Source organism: Pituophis catenifer, unplaced genomic scaffold, assembly GCF_029215685.1.
Source record: "Pituophis catenifer annectens isolate HBS135680 unplaced genomic scaffold, rPitCat1.0.hap2 SCAF_3, whole genome shotgun sequence".
Classification (NCBI taxonomy): Eukaryota; Metazoa; Chordata; class Lepidosauria; order Squamata; family Colubridae; genus Pituophis; species Pituophis catenifer.
In genome coordinates, this window is record NW_027256883.1 from 11,095,212 (window position 1) to 11,118,257 (window position 23,046).

Here is a 23,046-nt window from a genome sequence, read left to right on the forward strand (position 1 = left end):
ATGTTGCAATATCCTTCTCCCAGGAGTGGGGAGGGAATGGGGATTTTGCAGTATCCTTCCCCTGGAGTGGGGTGGGAATGGAGATTTTGCAGTATCCTTCCCCTGGAGTGGGGTGGGAATGGAGATTTTGCAGTATCCTTCCCCTGCCATGTCCACAAGCCATGCTCACCAAGCCACACCATGCCCACCAAGCCACGCCCACAGAACCAGTATAAGGTTCCCTGCTTGAGCAGGGGGTTGGACTAGAAGATCTCCAAGATCCCCAGCTCTATTCTGAGTGATTGATATTTGAGCAAGTTTTGAAACTTTGTCTTCTGTTACATCGCTTCTTCAGTTTAACAATCTCTGTAGTAAAGGTAGTCCTTGACTTACAACCACAATTGAGACCAGAATTCCCATTGCTAAGCAAGCAGTCGTTAAGTGAATTGTGCCGGACCTTATGACAACAACTTTGGTCACAGTTGTTAAGTGAATCTTCTACATTGTAATTAGCAACAAGAAAGCAATAAGAAAAGCACTGTTTTATTGGAGACAGAAACACAAGTTTTAAATTTCCTTCTGTCTGGGCTGCAGTTCAAGGAAACTGCTCTCCTGTAGCTTTCTTTCCACAGAAAAGGTTTTATTTACTTATTTTTAATTAACCGTTCATCTCCTGAATTCATTTGTGAATAAAATGTTCCGTTCCGTTTGAAGCCAAAAACATAGTGCAAACTCTTAAGCAAACACAATGCAGTTTAGAAAACTACAGGTAATCCTTGATTTATGACCACAATTGAGCCCCAGTTTTCCATTGTTAAGCAAGGCAGCCATTAAGTGAGTTTTTCGTCCTTTTTGTCACAGTCGTTAAATGAATCGCTGCGGCGGTTAAGTGAATCATGTAATCATTAAGCGAATCTGACTCCCCTCCTGGATTTTGCTTGTTGGAAGTGGCTGGGAAGGTCACAAATGATGATCACATGACCCAGGACAGTGCAACAGTCATAAGTACACGCGAGTTTCCAAACACCTGAATTTTGATCATGTGACCATGGGGATGCTGCAATGGTCATAAGTGTGAAAACCAATCATAAGTACACTTTTTTCAGTGCCACTGTGACGTCAAACCATTATTAAACAAGTGGTTGTAAGTCGAGGACCATCTGTATAGAAAATAATCCATCCCCCTCCTCAAATAATCCCATAAAATTCTGACTCTGTCCAAATACATGTCTCAGGATTGCCGGGTTTGCATTGCGCTCCTAAAAGAGGCAAGTGACTTCACCTATAATAATGTTAGCATTTCGTAAAAATGCACAGTTCGTATCTTTTATGCAAAGATGATACAACGTGCATATTGTATGTTGTCGTTGTGGTTTATGGAAGAGACTTACGGCTCCTCCTAGAGCAGGGCTCGGCAACTTTAAACACTTAAAGAGCCACAAAAGTCCTAACCAGAAGCCCCCCAGTTCAATTCTGGAGCCGACCGGAAGTCCAGTTCCCCCACCATAGAGTCTCCTTCTAGTGCAGCATCCTTTTTCCTCTACCTGTCCTAACCAAAAGCCCTATCAATTGTGGAGCCGACCGGAAAACCTTGCCATAGAGTCTCCTCCTGGCACACCGTGCTTCCCCCGCCTCCCACCAACCGGAAGCTTCTTTCAAAATTGTGGCGCCAACCGGCAACAGGGAGCCAAAGGAGAGGAATGAAAGAGCCACATGTGGCTCCAGAGCCACGGGTTACCAACCTAGAGCAACCTTTAGATTTCCTGGTTCTCAAATCAATGATCCTTCCAGCCACAAAATTGTCGCACACCATGATCTAAAGATGGTTCTCCACCTTTGTATAAAATGTTGAGTTTTATACAGCAACTAAGCAACTCTTGGATCATTTTCACCTGGTAGAGAAGTTCCCGTCTTCCAGTCAGACCACACTTGGGTCATCCCAGTGTCACTTGGATCAATTTTTTTTTCATTGCATAATTATAATCCTCTGCATCCAAATACTCCTGAATCTTTTATTGTTAAATTACAGGATCTCTAGGGGTGAGTTTAGCTTTCCAGATTTTTTTTTTTTTTTTTACTAAGGACAGGAAGAGAGAGAAGGATGGGTGTTGGGAAAATGAGAAGAATGTCTGCTATAGCGATTTGACAAGTGAGATTCGCTCAAAATAAGCTAAAACCCAGCCTAATGCAAAGCGAAAGACAGCCTGGATTATAGCCCTGACTCCTATTACTGCCCCTTGATTCTGAAAGAAACACTGTAGGTTTGTGCTCGTGTGCACACACACAACACAGGAAACGCCAAGCTCACCAAAGCTGTCAGGCAGGTAAGCAAATAAATAAAAATTGGAAGTCTGAGCCAGAATAGTAAGGAATGGATTTACTTCTTTAATGCTGTGGATTATAATCTGCAAAGATCGTACCAGACTGTTTTCTATTGGCAATAGATTGAGTATGATTTAACTTTTATCTCAATTGCAGAAATAAGATACTATAAACTAAACCAGGTATGCGCAAAGTGTCCCAGCTCCATTATAACATTCTTTTCTTCTACATAGTTTAAATCAGGGGTGAAATGCTACTGGTTTGGACTGGTTCAGGAGAACCGGTAATAAAAAATGCTACCAGTTCAGGCGATCCGGTATTTCTGACGATCAGCTGTGACGCGCAATTTATATAAGCTAGAATCATCAGGTTTCCTGCTTTCTAGCTAATCTAAATCGCGTGGCACAGCGGATTCTTCCCCCTCTCACTGTTCTACTTACCTTTGCAGACTCGGAAGGCTTCAAAATGTTCCCTTTTTTAGCATGGCATGAACATGCCTCAGGCGCACATGCGCGCAAATTGCACGCTTGGTAACAGACTCACAGAACTGGTAGCAGACTTCAGAGGATTTCACCGCTGGCTTAAATATTTTATTCTTACACATACTGGTAGTCCTTGACTTACAGCAACAATTGGGACGGGAACTTCCATCAATAAGCAAAGCGGTTTTTCAATGAATCATTTAAATTTTATGACCTTTTTTTTTTTGTGCGGCCATTAAGTGAATCATAGAGTTGTTAGGCAAATCTGGGTTCCCCCATTGACGTTGCTTGTCAGAAGCCAGCTGTGAAAGTCACAACTGGCAATCAGGTGACCCTGGGACACTGCAACTGTCATAAGTACATGCCAGTTGCCAAGCTTCTCAATTTTGATCACGTGATCACGGAAACACTGCAATGGTCATAAACACAAGGACGGTTGTAAGCAGTGGTGGGATTCAAATAATTTAACAACCGGTTCTCTGCCCTAATGATGTCTTCCAACAACCAGTTCACCAAACTGCTCAGAAAGTTAACAACCGGTTCTCCCAAAGTGGTGCGAACTGGCTGAATCCCACCACTGGTTGTAAATTACTTTTTATAGCACTGTTGTAACTTTGAATGGTCATTAAACAAATGGTCATAAGTCAACAATTACCTATACCTAAACTAGACCTCCGGGTAACTAGGTAGATCTTTGTGATCCCACTGTGAACAGTGATATATCTCCCTTGGTGTCTATTGTATTGCCCTAGATTTTCCATTTAAAAAAATGAAAAGCTAACATGCTACAAAGTGCATAGTGTCTGAAGGACTAACTTCGGACACTATATTTACTCTTTGTAATTCTTCCAAGCCACAGGCATCTTAAACAACCTAAAAGTGATGGGTAGGTGGCTGGGACTCAGTGCTTTTTTAAAGGTCCATCTGTACGCAAAAAAGACACAGTGAAGTTGGGATGGTGGACAGAATTCTGAGGAATTAAAGGGAAAAGTAGAAAGCAACATCCCGATTTTCCTTCTGGTAAATGAAAACTCGAGAGAGGTTTCCAAATTTCTCAAAGACATCTACCAAGCCAAAATGAAGGGAGGTCCCCAAATAGAATTTTGGGGAACTTAAATGGATCAAAAATCAATGTTCTGGCCCATCGCCTGATGGAGATAGGAATATCAGCCCGGCATCTTCTAGCTGGGCCATCACTAAACTTCTAATGTTGACTAGAACTTGTGGAAGTTGAAGATCTGAAGGACTATAGAGAATCTCAGTCATCCAGGTCGTGGTTGTCCCAAAGGTGCTTTTTTCAGGAGGCAACTGGACTTTCTTGTTTTTTCTTTGAAGACATTTTGCTTCTCATTCAAGAAGCTTCTTCAGCTCTGACTGGATGGTGAAGAATGAAAGGATTTGCAAGGAATATAAAATCCTTCCATTCTTCACCATCCAGTCAGAGCTGAAGAAGCTTCTTGAATGAGAAGTGAAACGTCTTCAAAGAAAAAAACAAGAAAGTCCAGTTGCCTCCTGTTAAGGCACCCTTGGGACAAGATCTGAAGGAGTATCACTTTGGAGAACGCTGCTGTACAAGATGATTTGCAAACAGCTTTACCTGTCAAGATGAGATGTCTGATGCAATGCTCTATGGCCATGATGATGAACCTATGGCACACGGAGCCATATTGGTGGGCATGCGAGCTCAGCTCTGTTTTCGGGCCTTCTGGGCCCACCAGAAGTAGGAAAACAGGCTGTTTCCAGCCTCCGGAGTGCCTCGGGTGGATGGGGAAGGCCGTTTTCGCCCTCCACAGGTTCCTAGAAAGGCTCTGGAGCCTGGGGAGAGCAAAAAATGAGCCTTCCGGTCCCACCAGAAGTTGGCAAATGGGCTGATTCCGGCCTCCCCAGGCTCCTAGAAAGGCTCTGGAGCCTGGGGAGGGTGAAAAACGGGCCCATCGTGCCATCACATGCCAAAAGCGGGGGGAGTGCGGGGGGGTCGTGCACGCATGCGTGGGAGGGCGGGGCGCATAGAATTATGGGTGTGGGCACACACATGCGCAACACCACCACCCCCGCACTACCCCACTTTTGGCACATGATGGCAAAAAGGTTAGTCATCACCGCTCTATGGGCTTACACAGAAGATTATTCCACTGAATTTTGTGGACTTTTGACCCAGGAATTCATTCATTTGACCAGAGGTGGTATTCAGCCGGTTCGGACCGGTTCACCCGAACCGGTAGCGGTGATCACGAGTGATCCTGCCCACCCACTCCAGTGCTATGCCTTCCTATTTAGACACGTTTTTGAGGCCGGGTGCATGCACGGAAGGTGCGCGCATGAAGCGAGTGTGCACACTGCGAACCAGTGGTAACAATATCTGAAACCCACCACTGATGTGGACTTCAACTCCCAGAACCTTCAAGCTGCCAAGGTTGAGAAACACTGCTACAGGGACAATGAACTGAACCAGGGGTGGGCTTCAAAAATTTTAGCAAATGGTTCTCTGCCCAGTTGCTGGGTGGGCATGGCCATGGTAGGCATAGCCTACCAATACAAAATTTAAAATCAATTAAAAGAATTATACAGCTTTGGCCCACAATTTAAAACAATCCAATTAAACCCAATTTACACTTAAAAAGTTAAAAAGAGCTAAAAAGGGGGGGGGGGGGTTTCAAGCCAGCCCTGCTTGATGGAAAAGAAATATTTTTAGGGCACGGCGAAAGGCGTGGAAATCTGGTATCCTTCATATCTCCGGGACAAATCGTTCCAGAGGGCAGGTGCTGCCACAGAGAAGGCCCTCCCCCTGGGGGTCGCCAGCCGACATTTCCTGGCTGATGGCACTCTGAGGAGTCCCTCTCTGTGGGAGTGTACTGGTCGGTGGGAGGCTATCGGTGGCAGAAGGCGGTCTCGCAAATACCCAGGTCCGATGCCATGGAGCGCTTTAAAGGTGGTGACCAACACCTTGAAGCGCACCCGGAAGACCACTGGAAGCCAATGCAGCTCGCGCAGGAGAGGCATCACATGGGAGCGCCCTCTTGCTCCTATAATCCCCCACGCAGCGCATTCTGCACCAGTTGGAGCCTCCGGGTGCTCCTCAAGGGGAGCCCCATGTAGAGAGCATTGCAGTAGTCCAGGTGGGAAGTGATGAGCGCCTGAGTGACTGTGCGTAAGGAGTCCCGATCTGGAAAGGGCCGCAACTGGCGAATCAGGCGGACCTGATGAAAATATCAACTGCTTTTCCATTTCATCTGGCATTGCCATGCAGAACAGAGTTGAGATTGCTATTGTTCATCACATTTTCAAAAAAGGGGAAAAAAAAATAAAGAAAAGAAGGCATATTTTTTTTTTGTCTATTTCATCCAAAGCAATTAGCTTTCAGAGATCGAACTGCAGGAGCACCATAGCAAAGGATTTTCTCTGAAGAAATCCTAGCAGATCGTATTTATTTTCCTGAACCTGTTACACACAAGTATATCTGCCAGTCTTGCTGGAGACGTGAGACTACTGTACGACAATATGTACCACTTTCCTGAAATCTTTGGCGGGTAATAACTATAATCAGACCGTGGCACTTTCCTCTACCCACCAAGCTATCATTTGAAAGAAAGAAGAAACCAGACAACGTTGAAAATCAAAGCACACCAGATGTTTATCTGGATGTTAAAATAGGGAGCTTCTAAATAGGGCAAAGCCTTCCCCTTCCAAATCAGCAGTTTCAAACCACAGCAATCCCATAATAAGTTTCCATTGCTCCACATTCCATGGTCCATTTGAGATTGTAGTCCTGAGTAACTTCCGCTGAATGAGCTTTAAAGATGCAATTGTTGCTAATTGGAAAGTTTTCCCAGTTGACCTAAAGGTACTTTTTCAAGAGGCAACTGGACTTTCTTGTTTGTTTGGGGGTTTTTTTGAAGCAGTTTCACTTCTCATCCAAGAAGCTTCTTCAACTCTGGCTAGATGGTGGGGAATGGAAGGATTTATACTCCTTGCAGACAGCTGTCAATTGCATTCTTTTATAGAATCATGGAGGCCACCTGGAGGTTTATCTGTGTCCTCAGGGTCACCTGAGTAGTGAAACTAAGGAGTTTCAACAGTTCCAAGAAGGTTCCACACCCATTTGCACTACTCAGGTGACCCTGAGGACACAGATACACCTCCAGGTGGCCTCAATGATTCTCTGAAAGGATGCAAATGACCAGCTGTCTGCAAGGAGTATAAATCCTTTCATTCCCCACCATCCAGTCAGAGCGGAAGAAGCTTCTTGGATGAGAAGAGAAACCTCTTCAAAGAAAAACCAGGAAGCTGTGGAAGTTCAAATCCCAATTGTGGTCATAAGTCAAAGATTTCCTGCACCTGTCCTTCTCCTAGTTCTCAGGAACCTGAAACTCAATTATCTCCCATTGACTCAAGATCTGTTTTCCTTACCTTTTTCTTGATTTTCCGGTAAAGGAACGGGTGGACACACGCGGGGCACAATAGCTATGAGGAGAAGAAGAAAAAAAGAGACCACTTTCATTAACAGAAACAAGGATTCACGGAACACTTAAAAGAACAGAGCATGGTTAGAAAAGCAAAATCAAGATGGCAGCCACAATGGTGTGATGGAACCTCTGCCTATTGTTGTTATTTTTTTAAAAAATATGTGTAACAAACACACCCTGTGGAGATCTCAAGAAAGCCTTGTTATCTTGCCATAGGATATAAAGAAGATGTCAAGTGAAGACCATCCGGTCATGAATGGTGTGAATGAGTTTTTAATGTTTTTAATATTTTTAATTTTTAAATGTTTTTTATAATGATTTTTTAAAATGTATTGTGAGCTGCCCTGAGTCTTCGGAAAGGGGCGGCATATAAATTGAATAAATTAAATTAAATTAAATTAAATTAAATTAAATTAAATTAAATTAAATTAAATTAAATTAAATTAAATTAAATTAAATTAAATTAAATTAAATTAAATTAAATTAAATTAAATTAAATTAAATTAAATTAAATTAAATTAAATTAAATTAAATTAAATTAAGAAAATTAGGAAAAAGGCAGTTTGTTTAGTAACCGTTCAAAGTTACAACGGCACTGAAAAAAGTGACTTATGACTGCTTTTCACACAACTGTTGCAGCATCCCCATAGTCACATGATCAAAATTCAGATGCTTAGCCACTGACTCATATTTATGACGGTTCCGGAGTCAGGGAGATTACTTTTTGCCACTTTCTGACAAGCAACATCAATGAGTTCAAACATCAAACACCTACGATCTGGAACGAGCTCCCCCCAGAGATACGGAGGATCCCGGATCTTCGCACCTTCCGTCACGCGCTTAAAACGTTTTTATTTCATCAAGCTGGCCTGGCCTAAATCATCTCCTCTTTTAAATTTAAATTTTAAACATAAATTTTAATCTGTTTAATTATGGGGTATTTTAAAATTCAGCCTAAATTATTTAATTTGTTTTCATTTATTTTAGATTTTGTATTTCCTGTGTTTTATCGTCTGGCTGTTCACCGCCCTGAGTCCTTCGGGAGAAGGGCGGAATAGAAATTTAATAAAATAAAAATAAATAAATAAATAAATAAATAAAATAAAATGAGGAAGCCAGATTCACTTAACAACCGTGCTACTAACTTAACAACGGCAGGGATTCACGTAACACACTGTGGCAAGAAAGGTCGTGAAATGGGGCAAAGCTCGCTTAATAAATGTGTCACTTAGCGACATAAATTTTGGGCTCAGTTGTGGTTGTAAGTCAAGGACCCCCTGTAGAATGATTTCTCTTGCTTTAGAACAGGGGTCCGCAAACTTGGCAGCTTTAAGACTTGTGGACTTCAACTCCCAGAATTCTCCAGCATAGCATAGCTGGCTGGAGAATTCTGGGAGTTGAAGTCCACAAGCCTTAAAGCTGCCAAGTTTGAAGACCTCTGCTTTAGAAGATATTCTACCTCTTGGTAGTTCAGAAAGACTCTATCATTTGCAGATAGGATTTGATAATAGCTTGCTACTTAAGCAGAACAAATTGCCAAGGGTGGGCTGTTGGGGGTTCACATGGGTTCAGGAGAACCTCTAGCTAAAATTCTGTGCAGTTCGGAAAACCCCCAAATCCCACTCCTGGCTGGCCCCTCCCATCCCGCCCCTCCCCCCCAGGGGTCCCCACGCGGCTCGTTTTGGATGCAAGTAAGTGCAGGGTGCACACAGAGGCTCAGGGAGGGTGAAAAATGGGCCTACCAGAAGTTCGGGAAGGCCGGAAATGGGGCCATTTCCAGCCTCCAGAGGGCCTCCAGAGCCTGGGGAGGCCATTTTCACTCTCCCGGAGACTTGAGGAATACCTCTGGAGCCAGGGAGGGCAAAAATACCCCCGCCCCGCTGTGGTGCAGGAGGCCAAATAGGCCACGCCCACCATAGCCACGCCCGCCTACCAACCAGCAGAGAACCCCTTGCTAAAAATTTTGAAGCCCATCCCTGCTTATTGCTCAACACAACTTACCAATTCCCAAGAAGATGAAGAAACTATAAACATTATTTTGATTAAAATACTGATGCCTGTTGAAAAAAAAAGCCATCTGCAGGCTGAATTCACACTCCCTGGGCAAGAGTTGAGCAGGGTTCAGATGCAAAATGTAAAACTTCTTTCTGTTCCAGATTGGCTGTGCCTTTTGGGACTGTAAGTATTTACTGTCTCTGCTTAAATAATCGGTTGCATATGTACCCAACGCAGTATGGAATACTTTCCCGCAGGCTCAAGCAGCAACTAACCTGCTATTAAACAGGATTAGATTTTCTAGTACAATTTTTTAAAAAATAAGAAAACCTCGTAGATTTTCTGATACCATTAAAAAGCAAAGTTGGAGCTATGTATACGTGTCTTATTATGCAGCTACATACTATATGTAGGAACGTATGCTATACGGAAGTGTAATTCAGATTTTTTTTGGCTTACATGCCATCAAAAATGGCAATCTGTCTAGGATCACATCTGGCAATCTGTTCAAAACACACATTGCAGGAAAGATGAAACATCTGGAAGGAATTTATCTTACATCTGGACCCTCTACCTATTTTGGCTAGAGTTCTTATTTCTCGTTCTCCTTTTTGGGGGGGGTGGGGGGTCCTTAAAGTAAGGAAGCGTGTGGGAAAGATGTGGAGGATTTTCCAGGCAGGATAAATAAGAATATGTGGCTTTCATTACTGAAAATAAAAGACTGCCTTGAATCCTAAAAACAAGAAAAGCAGAACTCTGGCAAGTGTTTTCTGGCAAATGTCTTAAGGATGGGTGGATTGCAAATTTCTGCCATCTCCTCCATAAGGTTTCCCTATCCAGCAGTGGAGGGAAAATAAAAATAATTTAACAACCGGTTCTCAGCCCTAATGACCAGCTGGGTGGGTGTGGCCACAGTGGGCGTGGCCAGTGGGTGTGACAGGCAGCACTCGGCTTCCTGCACTCCCTTGGGAGCAAAAATGGGCCGCGGGGGGGATGCGCCGCTCCCCCATGTCCCGTTTTGGGCCTAGTAGGCCTCCCTGCAGCCTCCTGGGAACGAAAATGGGCTGTAGGGGGGCCACGCCACCCCCTGCCCCGTTTTGGGCCTAGGAGGCTTCCCTGAAGTCTCCAGGGAGCGAAAACGGACCGGGGGGGCATGCCACACACACACACACACACAAACACCGCCCTGGTTTGGGCCTAGTAGGCCTCCCTGCACTTACCTGGGAGCCAAAATGGGGTGCAAGGGGACTCCTGGAAGGGGTGGGATGGGGAGGGGCCAGCCAGCAATTTAACTACTGGTTCGCCCGAACCGGCCTGAACTGGCTGAATCCCACCACTGCTGTCTAGTCTTATTCAACTCAAGGGCCAGTGTTCATCTCTGTTTCTTAGCTGAGGGAGTTAGCATTGTCTGAAGATACTTCCATGGTCCTCTGACCAGCATGACTACACATCTAGGCACACAGAAGGCTGTTACCTCCCTACTGAAGGGGTACCTATTTTTCTACTCGCATTTGCATGCTTTCAAACTGCTAGGTGACAGGACCTGAGGCAAGAACGGGAGCTCACCCCATTGCATTGTGCTCGGGTCTCAAACCCGAGTTGTTAGCTTTCCGTGTCTTTAACAGCTGAGCCAACAGCAGCTCCATCTTCTCCGTACTCTTCAGCTAGCAATTGAAAGAGATCTATGCATGGAGAGATCCTGACCGAAGATGATGAATGGACATGAACATGTCTATGTACATGGATAGTCTTCTGGTTATGACATATGGACGTGAATGTGTACATTCTCAGTTTCAATCCAACATGGTTATTTACTTTATTTTATTCTATTTACTTGTTAAGTTCATTTGCCCTCTGCATCGCCCTGGGGTTATTCTAGGCGGCTTGCGATAATAAAAATGAAGAAAAATGGCATGAGTGTAAACAGAAGAGAAGTAAAATAATAGAGCAATCAAATAAACAATAACAAAGGAACGCAGCAAGAATAAATAAAGCCCTGGAGGTGCAGTGGTTAGAATGCAGTATTGCAGGCTAACTCTGCCCACAGTCTGGAGTTCGATCCTGATGGGCTCAAACTTGACCCATCCTTCCATCCTTCTGAGGTTGGTAAAATCAAGAATCAGATTGTTGGGGGAAGTATTCCAGTATTTCAGAGGTTACCATAAAGGGGAGGGGGTCAACCTACTGTATTTACCAAAGCACCAGAGGGCAGAACAAGAAACAATGGATGGAAACCAATCAAGGAGAGATTTGGTACTCACAGGATTTCTGATACCAGCCGAAGGGATGCACCTTGGCCTCAGTTTCCAGAGACGTACAAGGAGAAATCTGCCAATCACTTCTTAATTCGTCACTGCAGGTTTGAATTCCCAAACTGCCCAGAGTCAAACACAAGATCTTGCTGTCTGAAATGGGAAAAATAGTGATGGTTGTCATTATTTTTCTATAAATGTCTATAGATGATTGGCATTTTTAAATAATCCAATATAAACACATTGAAAGAAATAACAACATTCTAGTTGATAGAGAGATGGCTTGCTGTCATAAAATTAGCAGCGTCATAAAATTAGCAGCGTAACCTGGCAGCCAGAAAAAAAAATGGCAACGCATTTGGAACAACCAACATGTTTTAGCAAAAATGTCATAAAGTCGAATCATGTATTCTTCCTCCTTAATTTTTAAGCCCCTTATTTCCTGATCTTCCCTAATTTTCATTATAGGAGTTTCAAGTGATAAAATAAATAGAAGAGAAAGGGGACACCCTTGCCTAACCCCTTTTGTAATATCATTTTTTTCTGTCAACCCCTCATTTATTAACTGTATCTGGTTGACTTGAAAATGACTTGGTCGTAAGTGCGAGGACTGGTCGTAAGTGCGAGGATCTTCCAGAAATGACTCTGTCCAGATAGCCATGCCCACCTAGTCACATGACCTCCAAGCCACACCCACAAAATAAGCCACGCCCACAGAACCGGTAGTAAAAAATTTAGAACCCACCCCTGCCCCCCACCTAATATTTACAAATAACTGAACTGCTGAGATTCTTTTAGGATTCCAGGATTCCCTGTAGGATGTATTATTCACATTGCCCAGCCAAATACAGGTAGTCCTCAATTTACAACGGTTCTGTTGCAATATTTTCAGGATCAGACTCAATAAAGATAATAGAAGTTATAGGTTTAAATATAATTCTCTTTAATCATAATAGGCATTCTATATTCGCTGAATATTCAAGATAGAAGCAAGGAAAATGGGGAGGATGGCTCCTTTTATATACAAGGGGCGGAGCCAGGAATGGGAGTGGTAAAATATGAATACATTAAAGCTCAAGTAATAAGTTAACCCCTGATGTTCCATATATACATTATTTACACATTAGAGAATAAGGCATTTACATCTGACAAATCCCCCTCTAAATGCCGGTTCGTTATACAACACCAGTTACATTCAGATTCAGGACAATATAATACATATAATTTAGAAGTTAAATATTTGTGTTGTTTAGAAGGTAAGGGTTTTGTTAATATGTCAGCTAATTGTTCAGAAGTATCACAATGTATTGCTTTGATGAATCCGTCTTGAGATAGTTGTCTCACGTGCTTAAATTTTATATCAATATGCCTGGACCTTTGTCCAATTGCATCGGATCTAGAAATTTCAATGGCCGCTTTATTATCTTCATGCATAATAAATGGTAAAGTAGGTTTCTTCCAAACATCTGTGATCAAATCATTGAACCATACAAGGTTATTTGCAGCTTTAGACAAGCAAACATATTCTGCTTCTGTGGTAGAGGTGGCTACCAGTTCTTGTTTACCAGTATACCAGTAAACTGGACAATCGTTCAATAGAAAAACATAACCAGAGGTACTCCTTCTGCATGATGTATCACCAGCCCAATCTGCATCAGCATAACAAGTAATTTTTGGTTCTTTGTCATTATTGGGTTCCAATATTAAACAAAAATCTAATGTACTTTTCAGATATCTTAAAATTCTTTTGACAGCTTCCCAATGATACAAGGTTGGTTTGCTAACATATCTTGACAATAAATTGAGAGGTAATGCAATATCTGGCCTAGTCCAATTAGATATATAAAGGAGTGAACCTATAACTGATCTGTAAAATGTGTTGTCTTTAAACTCAGGGGAAGATTCATCATTGTTTCTAAGAAAATCAGTTTGCATAGGTGTGTCACATGTTTTGGCATTATTTAAGTTACATTTGTTTAGGAGTTCAATGATTTTATCTTTTTGAGTAAGTTTGAATCCCCTTTTTGTTTTGTTAATTTGTACACCAAGGTATTTATTCACTCTACCTAGTGATTTCAATGAGAAGTGTTCGTTTAACTTATTTACAAAGATTTCCCTGCTCTCTTTATGCTTTCCAATATATAAAATATCATCCACATAAATTAATACAAATTCAATATGATCATTACTCTTTTTTACAAAGAAACAGTTATCAGCAGTGGTGGCGTTGAAATCCATGGTCTTTAGTACTTTTACCAAACAATCGTACCATCTTTTGCCAGATTGCTTCAATCCGTACAGACTCTTATTTAGTAACCAAATTTCGTTCTTATTAGTGTATTGACTGTGTGGTGCTCTTACATATATTTCCTTATCTAATTTTGCATGTAAGTATGCAGTCTGTATGTCATATTGAAACACGTCTAGATTGAGTGCAGATGCTACTACAAGAGCTGTTTTGACACTCTCTGTTCTCACTGTGGGTGAATATGTGTCAGTATAGTCTTCTGGATATTTTTGTGCATAACCTTGTGCAACTAGTCTGGCCTTGTATAAGGTATTACCTCCTTCTAAATTCTTAATTTTATAAATCCACCTGGTACCTATAATTGTTTTATCCTTAGGTGCGATCGCAGGTGTGAATACATTTAATCCTTGTAAACTTTTCATTTCTTTTTCCATAGCTAGTTCCCATTTTTCTCTTTCTTCACGGGGAAGTTTCAATACTTCCTCATATGTATTAGGTGTTATTTGTTCTCCATCCATATGCATAATATAATCTTTGTATTTACTTGGTATTTGGTTTCTATTATTTCTAATATTTCTTTCAGGTTTGCTATGGTTGTCATGCAAATATCTGGCTTCCTTTTTTGTTAATGTGTCTGTCTTTATTTTATGCTGACTATTTGTCCAAGTTTTGGTTTTGTTCTTACTTTTGTTAATATTTTGATTTTCTGTTGTTCCTTCCTCGCAAGATATATTATCTTTGCTTTTATTAGGAAAAATTTCATTAAGGTGCAACTTAGACCAATTGGCCTGCTCATGAAACACAGCTGTTCTGGATACTATAAATTTGTTATTATTATCGATGAATCTGTACCCTTTGGTTCCAGTTTCGTATCCCATGAATCTTAATCTCCTGGATACGTTTTCTCCCTTTCTCCTCAATTGTTTAGGTATGTGCACGTCTGCAGTAACTCCAAATATGTGCATGTGTGCTAATTTAGGTTTTCTATTGTACATCACCTCATATGGTGTCTTATTCACAATACTGGACCATGTTCTATTTTGAGTGTAATTTGAATAATGTAAGGCTTCTGACCAAAATTGTTTGCCTAAACCAGCATCCTCTAATGTGCATCTAATCATGGTTTGTAGTGTGGAGTTCTTTCTCTCTGCAATCCCATTTTGAAAGGCAGAAAATGGATTGGACGTGAAATGTAGCATCCCTCTATCCTTTAACCATTGGGAGAATTCTTTAGACATGAATTCACATCCCCTATCTGTCATAATTTGTTTTATTCTGATATTATGTTGTGTTTCTATGCGTTTGTAGAATTCCTTAAATTTCTGAAAGGTTTCATCCTTGTGCTTTAATGTGTAAACAAAACCATAGCGACTGTAATCATCCACTATTGTTAGGAAGTAACGTTTTCTATAGGTAATTGATGGAGTTAATGGACCAACTAAGTCCATATGTACCAAATCAAAAATATTGTTAGTTGATCTGTTAGATTTTTTTGGTCTAGGACTGGTTTTTAGTTTGGTGGATTTACATACTGAGCATTCTAAATAATTTTCACAATTTTTTATTTTTACACCTTCTGCGTGTTCAGTCATTTTTTGTACTACAGGAAAGCTTGCATGTCCTAACTTCCTATGTAAGATATGAGCACACTCATCATGAATTGGTTTACCTATTTTTGGTTTCTTCTCATTGTGTGTATTTTTGTTATCATGAGTTATTTTACATTCATCATTGTCACTGTTACTGACATTTTCATCATCTGCTTCAATACAATCTTCCATATTTGAATCAATGTTATGTAACCATCTTTCTTTGGTTATCAGATAGGGTAGACCCCCTTTTATCATCACAGTACCTACATTTGTTTTGTTCTTTTCTATAGTTGCTTTCCCCTTTGAGAAAACTATATTGATGTCAGATTCTCTGCTTAGTTTTATAGCACTTAGTATGTTGTGAGGTATTTCTGGGATTAATAATACCCCCTCTATTTTCCCTAAACCAGGCAAGGTCACATTTCCTCTGCCTAATACTTGAACCTTTTCTTGATTAGCTACCTTTATCACAAACTTATCTTCTGTAAATGAAGATAATATACTTTTGTTATTAGTGGTGTGATTTGTTGCACCAGAATCAATAAGCCAATTATTGTTCTCATCTTGTTGTGTTTTGGTGCTGTCTTGTTTATTTAGCCCATTTAGTGACCCAGATTTTCTCTCTTCTGAATTTTCTCTACCCCCTCTACTTTCTCTGTAGTTTGGTGGACTTCTATATTTGTGTCTATCTGTGGAAGATTGTCTGTAATTGTATTTGCTCCTATATTCTGGCCTATGTCTCTCCCTTGGGACTTTGGGACAGTCTCTTCTACTGTGTTCCCTGGATCCACAATTGTGGCATCTAAAGGCTTCATTACATTTATCTTGAAAGACTACTTTCCTAAAAGATTTGTGTTCTGTTTGGTTACTGGAACGATTTTTTCTTGAATTGTCTTCTGCTATCAATTTGTTAGATAGACTTTCTATTGATAAATATCCCAAATTAATGGTATCTAAGTGTGACATAAAGCTATCCCATGATGGATCAAGTGAATTGATAATAACACTTTTCATAGTTTGATCTGAAATCACTTCCCCCCTCAATTGCAGCTCAGCTCTTATTTTGTTTAGATTTATCAAATGTTCACTTATAGAAACCCCTGGTTTCACTCTAGAAGAAAAGAAATCCTTAGACATTCTTGTGGTTGTGGCTACGCTATCGCTGTGAAATAGATTAAACATGCATTGAATTATTTCTGATACAGTTAGGTTTGGTTTGATGCTATGATACATTGCAGGAGACACGCTAGAAATTATTATGAAAAATGCTCTATGATGTAAACAGTCTATTTTTAAAGTCCAAGGTCTTCTTGGAGGACTAGTTATAAAGAATAGTAAATTTTCTTTCATAAAAATAACCTGAAGCTGTTGGTACCACTCTTGTAAATTAATGCCATCAACTCTAAGTTTTGGGAAGTCACTGGGTAAGTTCCCCACATTATTTTGTCCATTACTTACAACCTGAGGCAGTCCGTGGTCTCTCAAGTGCAGGAAATTACAGAACGGCATTGGGATGCTTGTAACGAGTCTGCGCGGTTCTCTGGCCAGTTCAAGTCTTTCGGGGCCGTCTACGTAGTTTTGCACATGCGCGTTGCTCATTTCTTCTTTGGCGCCGTTGTGGAAGGTTCTCTCCATTTCAGCTCTCTCGATCCGCTCCTCTTCAGATGAGTCGGTCTCTGGCTCGGTTTTTGGGGCTTTGGTGATGGCGGCGGTTCTTCTCTTTCTCTTGTGTGTGCTGGCACTCGATTCTGTCTGCGGTGTAGGACGGAATCGGCATGGCTCTCTGGGCTCGGGTGTCGTCGTTTTCGAAGTCAGGATGGGAGCGTGCAGGTCTTGAGATGTCGGTTTGATTGCTTGCTTCTTCGTTGATGTCTTAGAAATTTTCAATCTTGGCCCAAAAGCAGCAAAAAGTGTTTTCATTGCTGACTCTACTTGAGACTTTGTTAAATCGTCTTCACTTTCTGATTTTGGTTCATCTGAAGAGTTTGAGACTTCTTTTTCACTTTCTTCGTCTGATAGCGTTTTTCGCGCCAGAAATTTTGAACTGAGCGTTTTGATTGGCTCTGCTTCACTCTCTTTTGAAGTTCGTTGAAACCAAGATGGCTGCCGTTCAAAATTTCGCGCGGGGTCGCATTTTTTCTTTTTTACAACTATTTTCTCAGTAGTCATTTCACTCACAGTTTTTTGATCTTTGGGTTTTTCTTTAATGATGTTTTTCTCTCTCGCTGCTCCGCTGTTCCTCAGCATCTCCTGGAGGTCCGCGATGAGGCTTTCATCATTCTTTTGGCTTTTTAGTATTTTTAATATTTCTGACCTGAGTTCGTTATTTTCTATCTCGATTTCTTCCTGGTCGTTATTTTCACTCATCAGTTCTTCTTCTTCAGTGGTGTATTCTTCGGATTCTCTCGAAATCGCATTAGTGGATTCGTTGATCATCTCTTGATCAGTTTCTATTTCTTTGCTGTAGGCCCTGGTGTTGGGCCTATCTTTCTTGGACATTTTTAATTACTTATTGAGTCAATTAACCATCCTCTGCTACCAGCTTGTTGCAATATTTTCAGGATCAGACTCAATAAAGATAATAGAAGTTATAGGTTTAAATATAATTCTCTTTAATCATAATAGGCATTCTATATTCGCTGAATATTCAAGATAGAAGCAAGGAAAATGGGGAGGATGGCTCCTTTTATATACAAGGGGCGGAGCCAGGAATGGGAGTGGTAAAATATGAATACATTAAAGCTCAAGTAATAAGTTAACCCCTGATGTTCCATATATACATTATTTACACATTAGAGAATAAGGCATTTACATCTGACAGGTTCATTTAGTGACCGTTCAAAGTTACCATGGCACTGGAAAAAAAGTGATTGATGACCATCTTTCACACAGACCGGAAGCCCCCCATTCAATTCTGGAGCCGACCGGAAGTCCATTTACCCCACCATAGAGTCTCCTCCTAGCGCAACGTCCTTTTTCCTCTACCTGTCCTAGCCAAAAGCCCTATAAATTGTGGAGCCAACCGGTGACAGGGATCCCCAGGATGGAAGAGCCACATGCGGCTCCAGAGCCACGGGTTGCTGACTCCTGAGTTAGGGTACCTTTGAATGGCCACTAAATGAACGGTTGTAAGTCAAGGACTACCTGTATACATTCGTTCTCTCTTCAGGTCCAAAGTGCAGTGCTGATCAGAAAGAAATAGCCTGATCCTCTGTCTTCTACTTGCCTTTTCCAAAGAACATAAATAAACCAGCAACAGAATTAGCAAAGTAGGATGTAAGTTGCTGGCTACAGAACCAGCCCTTTCCGTTGAAACTTCTACGGTTTTTGGCTGCAGGTTCTTAGAAAAATAAATCCACTTTCCCCATTTCCTCCCTTATCCAGAATCATTAGAGGGTACATGGCTCAAACTAGCACGCAGGAGTCTGTTTACACACTGAGAACCACAATGAAATAGGTTCCAGATTACCTAGGGGAAAAGACCAGAAAAAAAAAAATCTGCAAGGCTTATAATGAATGAATTTTTTTTAAAAAAAAATACCCGTGTCTTGGGAAGCATTTAGAAGTCCAAAACCCGAGCAGCAAGGATCAGTGTCACAAAGCCGTTCACAGTCAAAAAATCTGAATGGGGAAAAAAAAAAGAAAGAAAGACAGACAGAATGTGAAAAACAAAAGAAAATGAACACGTTTCGCCTCTTAATTCCTGAGAAATCAACAGGAAGCTTCTAAACTTCATCAAGAGAGATAAATCGTTTTTGGAACTCAGCATTCTGAGTGAAACTTGCATTCCAAACCAGAAGCAAATAACAAGAATATCAATTTATATTAAGGCCACTGGGATTTTTTTTAAAAAAAAAAACAATCTGTAAAGCAGAAGTTAATGATTTTTTAAGATATCGGAGAGAGCAGATGTCTACAGTAAAATTTAAATGAACAACTGGGACCCAGCATTGTCACAGAGGGATTTTATTATCTTGCTCAAAGTGCATTGTATATATGATTATAACGTGCCCAAGGTAAGAGGCATGGTGGCTCAATGGCTTAATGATCCTGGAGATGGTCTCTGTACCAGCGGTTCAAGTCCTAGCACTGCATGGTGGGGCGAGTTCCCGTCACTCACTTTAGCTGCTGTCCACCTATCCATTCAAAAGCATATTCTATGCGAGTAGATAAATAGGTACCACTTCGGTGGGGAGACGAGTGGATGCTCTGTGCAGGCTGTCAGGTTCCTGATGGTTCTGAACCTTCCTCGCTGCAGCCCCTGTTTGCGAGGTGGCTCTAGGGAGGAGGAGGCCTTGAATAACACTGCAGAAACAACCACTCATCTTTCTTTCTGGTATTAATGAGCTTACCCACCTGTGGTGCATCTTGAGAAGTGTGGGAGCATTTCCTACAACAGAACTGGTATCTTGGCAGCCAAACTAGTACTCTGCAATAGCACTGTGGTCTCCTGGCTAATGTAACAATGCCATAAGCTAATAATAATAATAATACCTGTTCAAGGTGTACCCAAAATGAGAACATCTCACTTTGATGAGCCGCAGTGACACAGTGGTTAGAGTGCATTATTGCAGGGCTACTTCTGCTGCCTGCCGGCTGACTGCAATTTAGTAGTTCAAATCTCACCAGGCTCAAGGTTGACTCATCCTTCCATCCTTCTGAGGTGGGTAAAAGGAGGACCCAGATTGTTGGGGGCAATAGGCTGACTCTGTAAACCACTTAGAGGGGGCTGTGAAGCACTGTGAAGTGGTATATAAGTCTAAGTGCTATTGCTATCTCGTTGGATGATATAGGTAGTAGCAGTGGTGAAATCCAAATTTTTTTACTACCGGTTCTGTGGGTGTGACTTGGTGAACGTGGCTTGGTGGGCATGGCAGGGGAAGGATATTGCAAAATCTCCATTCCCTCCCCACTCCAGGGGAAGGATACTGCAAAATCCCCATTCCCTCCCCACTCCAGGGGAATGATATTGCAAAATCCCCATTCCCTCCCCACTCCTAGGGGAAGGATATTGCAAAAACTCCATTCCCTCCCCACTCTGGGGCCAGCCAGAGGTGGTATTTGCTGGTTCTCCAAACTACTCAAAATTTCCGCTACTGGTTCTCCAGAACCTGTCAGAACCTGCTGGATTTCACCCCTGGATAGTAGGTGGGAAAACAGACAGACAGAACTAGAAGAGGCAACCTATAAAATTCAAATTCTATAAAATCCCATATGACCGTCTCAAAATCTTAGATTTTCTCAAAATGTTTGACTTTGTAAGCAGAACCCAAAATAAGAAAGATTGCTAATCACTGTGATGGAGTACACACATTTCACAATATTTATCCAACAGGCCTTTGAGTCATCTCCTGACAGTTTTGTGGCTAATACTATTTTCAGTATTTATCGCTAAACCATTACGCAACTTTCCCAAAGTCTTTCAGTCCTTTTATTTATTTATTTATTTATTTTAAATGTATTTTATGAAACTGAAATGTCTTCCGTTCAATTCCTGGTTTATCCAGCTGTAGTAAAAATGTGGCTGGGGAATTCTGGGAGTTGAAGTCCGATCATCTTAAAGTTGCAAGGGTTGAGAAACATTGGCGTGTGGACTTGATCGGGGCTCTCCAAACTTGGCAGGTTTAAGACTCGTGGACTTCAGCTCCGAGAATTCCACTGCTGTAAGTCTTACAGTTGCCAAGTTTGGAGACCCCTTGATCAAAGGTTGTAGCCTTTTAAAGTTGTTGAAAAAAAGGGGGAAAGGCCATGCCAGTGGTGGGTTGCTACCGGTTCTCCCCGGTTCTTGCAAACCGGTAATAGAAATTTTGAGTAGTTCAGAGAACCGGTAAATACCATCTCTGCCTGGCCCCATCCCCAATCTATTCACTGCCTCCTGAGTCCCAGCTGATTGGCTAGAAGGAAAAAATCAGGGCTCACTTGACAAAGAAGAGGGGGAAAAAAAACAAGACACTTTAGATTTAAATTGAGAAGCCAAGAAGTCTTCCAATTGATCGGCTAGAACCGATCCGTTCCTTGTAAACCACTTGGTGGTGGTAGATTGGCAATTGAGGCCAAGCTGCCTGAAAGCGGTTTCCGATGCTCTTGGTGGTGGCAGAGCGGCAAAAAACTGTTTAAACTCTTGCCGCGGTGCTTCAAAGGGCTGCCCTATATCTGATCAGCGGTAAAAGGCAGGGTGGTGGTAGACCAGTGCGCTCCAAAAACAAATGAGTAGACCGGTACGGCTCTGCAAGCAGTTAAAAGCCTGGTAGACCAGTACCTCTGCTAAATCCTAAAGAATTGTTTGTCACATGACCATCAAATCACACCCACAAAATAAGCCACGCCCACAGAACTGGTAGTAAAAATTTTAGAACCAACCCCTGGGCCATACATGCAACACAACGGGAAGAAAACTTACCCCTTTGATACCGTTTTCCTAGACATATCCATCTTGTTTCTCACAGCGACTCCTGATATTTTACGGAACGGTAGACGGGTGTAAAAATTCTTGACGCTCCCTTCAAGAGATGCTGCAAAATCAACCATAAAAAAAAAAAAAAAGAATCAGGAGTTTTCGTCCCAAGATTTAATCCCCAAGCAATCCAGTTTTTACAATCAAGAAATCTCTCCCTCATTCCTTCCCTATTCTATAGGGAATAAGAAGGAGTTAGCAGGCCCATTAGCTCACCTCTCTTCTGATATAAAAGTTGGGGCTTTTGAGATAACACAATCTTGCAGGTGTTGGGGACATTGTTCATGGAAGTGTTGCAGACTTGGGCTGCTGGATAGAGGGTGCAAGGAAAGAAGGCTGTGTCTGGGTTACTCGGGATATCGGCCAGTAGGCAAAACTCATCCTCTCTACAACCTGGAATAGAGGATAAACAATTCATGGTTACCATTTTTATAACAGGTAGTCCTCAACTACCTTATGACCCAGTGATCGGTTTCACTTACTGTTCTGCCCCAGCTACGGACCCCAAAGAACGCAGCACACACAAACTTTATTTAGTTTACTAAATAAACCAGTTTTTTACAATGGCTGTTAATTAACTGCATTAACAGCCGCCAAGAATTCAAAGAATAATACTGAAAGCTTACTATGGTTGGCAGAATGCCCAGAAGCAATTTGCAGGAAGCTGATAAGATAAGCAAGACAAGACACGAAGCTATGTGAACTAAGTTGTTCCCTACAAATTGCTTCAGTCGGCGTTCCTCCTTAAATAGGCTAAGGGAGTGGCCAATTAGCCCCAAGCCTTACTCTCGAGGAGACCTCCTCCTGAGGAGCCACTCCTGCCTTTTGGCAGCTCTGTGCGCCCGTGCATTGAGAAGAGGCTCCTCCTCTTCATCCTCTTCACTTAAAGGAGCTTCTGGAGGTTCTGAAGGCCCTGGCTGAATCCCCGCCTCTGGCACCACATCTTCTCCAGCCTCCTCATTGTCCGACTCGAGTACCAGCTGCACAGGCTGCTGGCCCAGCACCACACCAGCCTCCTCACTGTCGGAATCAGTACTAGCTGCACTGGCCGCTGATGGGCCACAACACTTACCTTTGCTACCGGTTCGTGTGTGTGCCACTTCTGCGCATGCGCAGAGTATATTTGATGATGTCCGGGCGGGTGGGTGGAGCCTCCCGCCACCACTGCTACCAGTTCGCACGAACCGGTAGCAACCCACCACTGTTACGACCACAATTGAGCCCAACATTTATGTTGCTAAGTGAGAAATGTGCCCCAT

General features: G+C 42.0%; 1 protein-coding gene across 1 annotated transcript in view; it reads right to left on the minus strand.

Annotated features, from left to right (window-relative positions):
* Positions 1-23,046, minus strand: part of TG (thyroglobulin) — a 178,295-nt gene that overhangs the window by 84,550 nt on the left and 70,699 nt on the right. Inside the window, exons 28-32 of the mRNA XM_070940321.1 lie at positions 22,004-22,180; positions 21,734-21,845; positions 18,875-18,954; positions 11,503-11,646; positions 7,191-7,244 (exon numbers count right to left, since the gene is read on the minus strand). Of these exons, the coding sequence (XP_070796422.1) occupies positions 7,191-7,244; positions 11,503-11,646; positions 18,875-18,954; positions 21,734-21,845; positions 22,004-22,180 (567 nt within the window). The remainder of the gene's footprint in view (positions 1-7,190; positions 7,245-11,502; positions 11,647-18,874; positions 18,955-21,733; positions 21,846-22,003; positions 22,181-23,046) is intronic.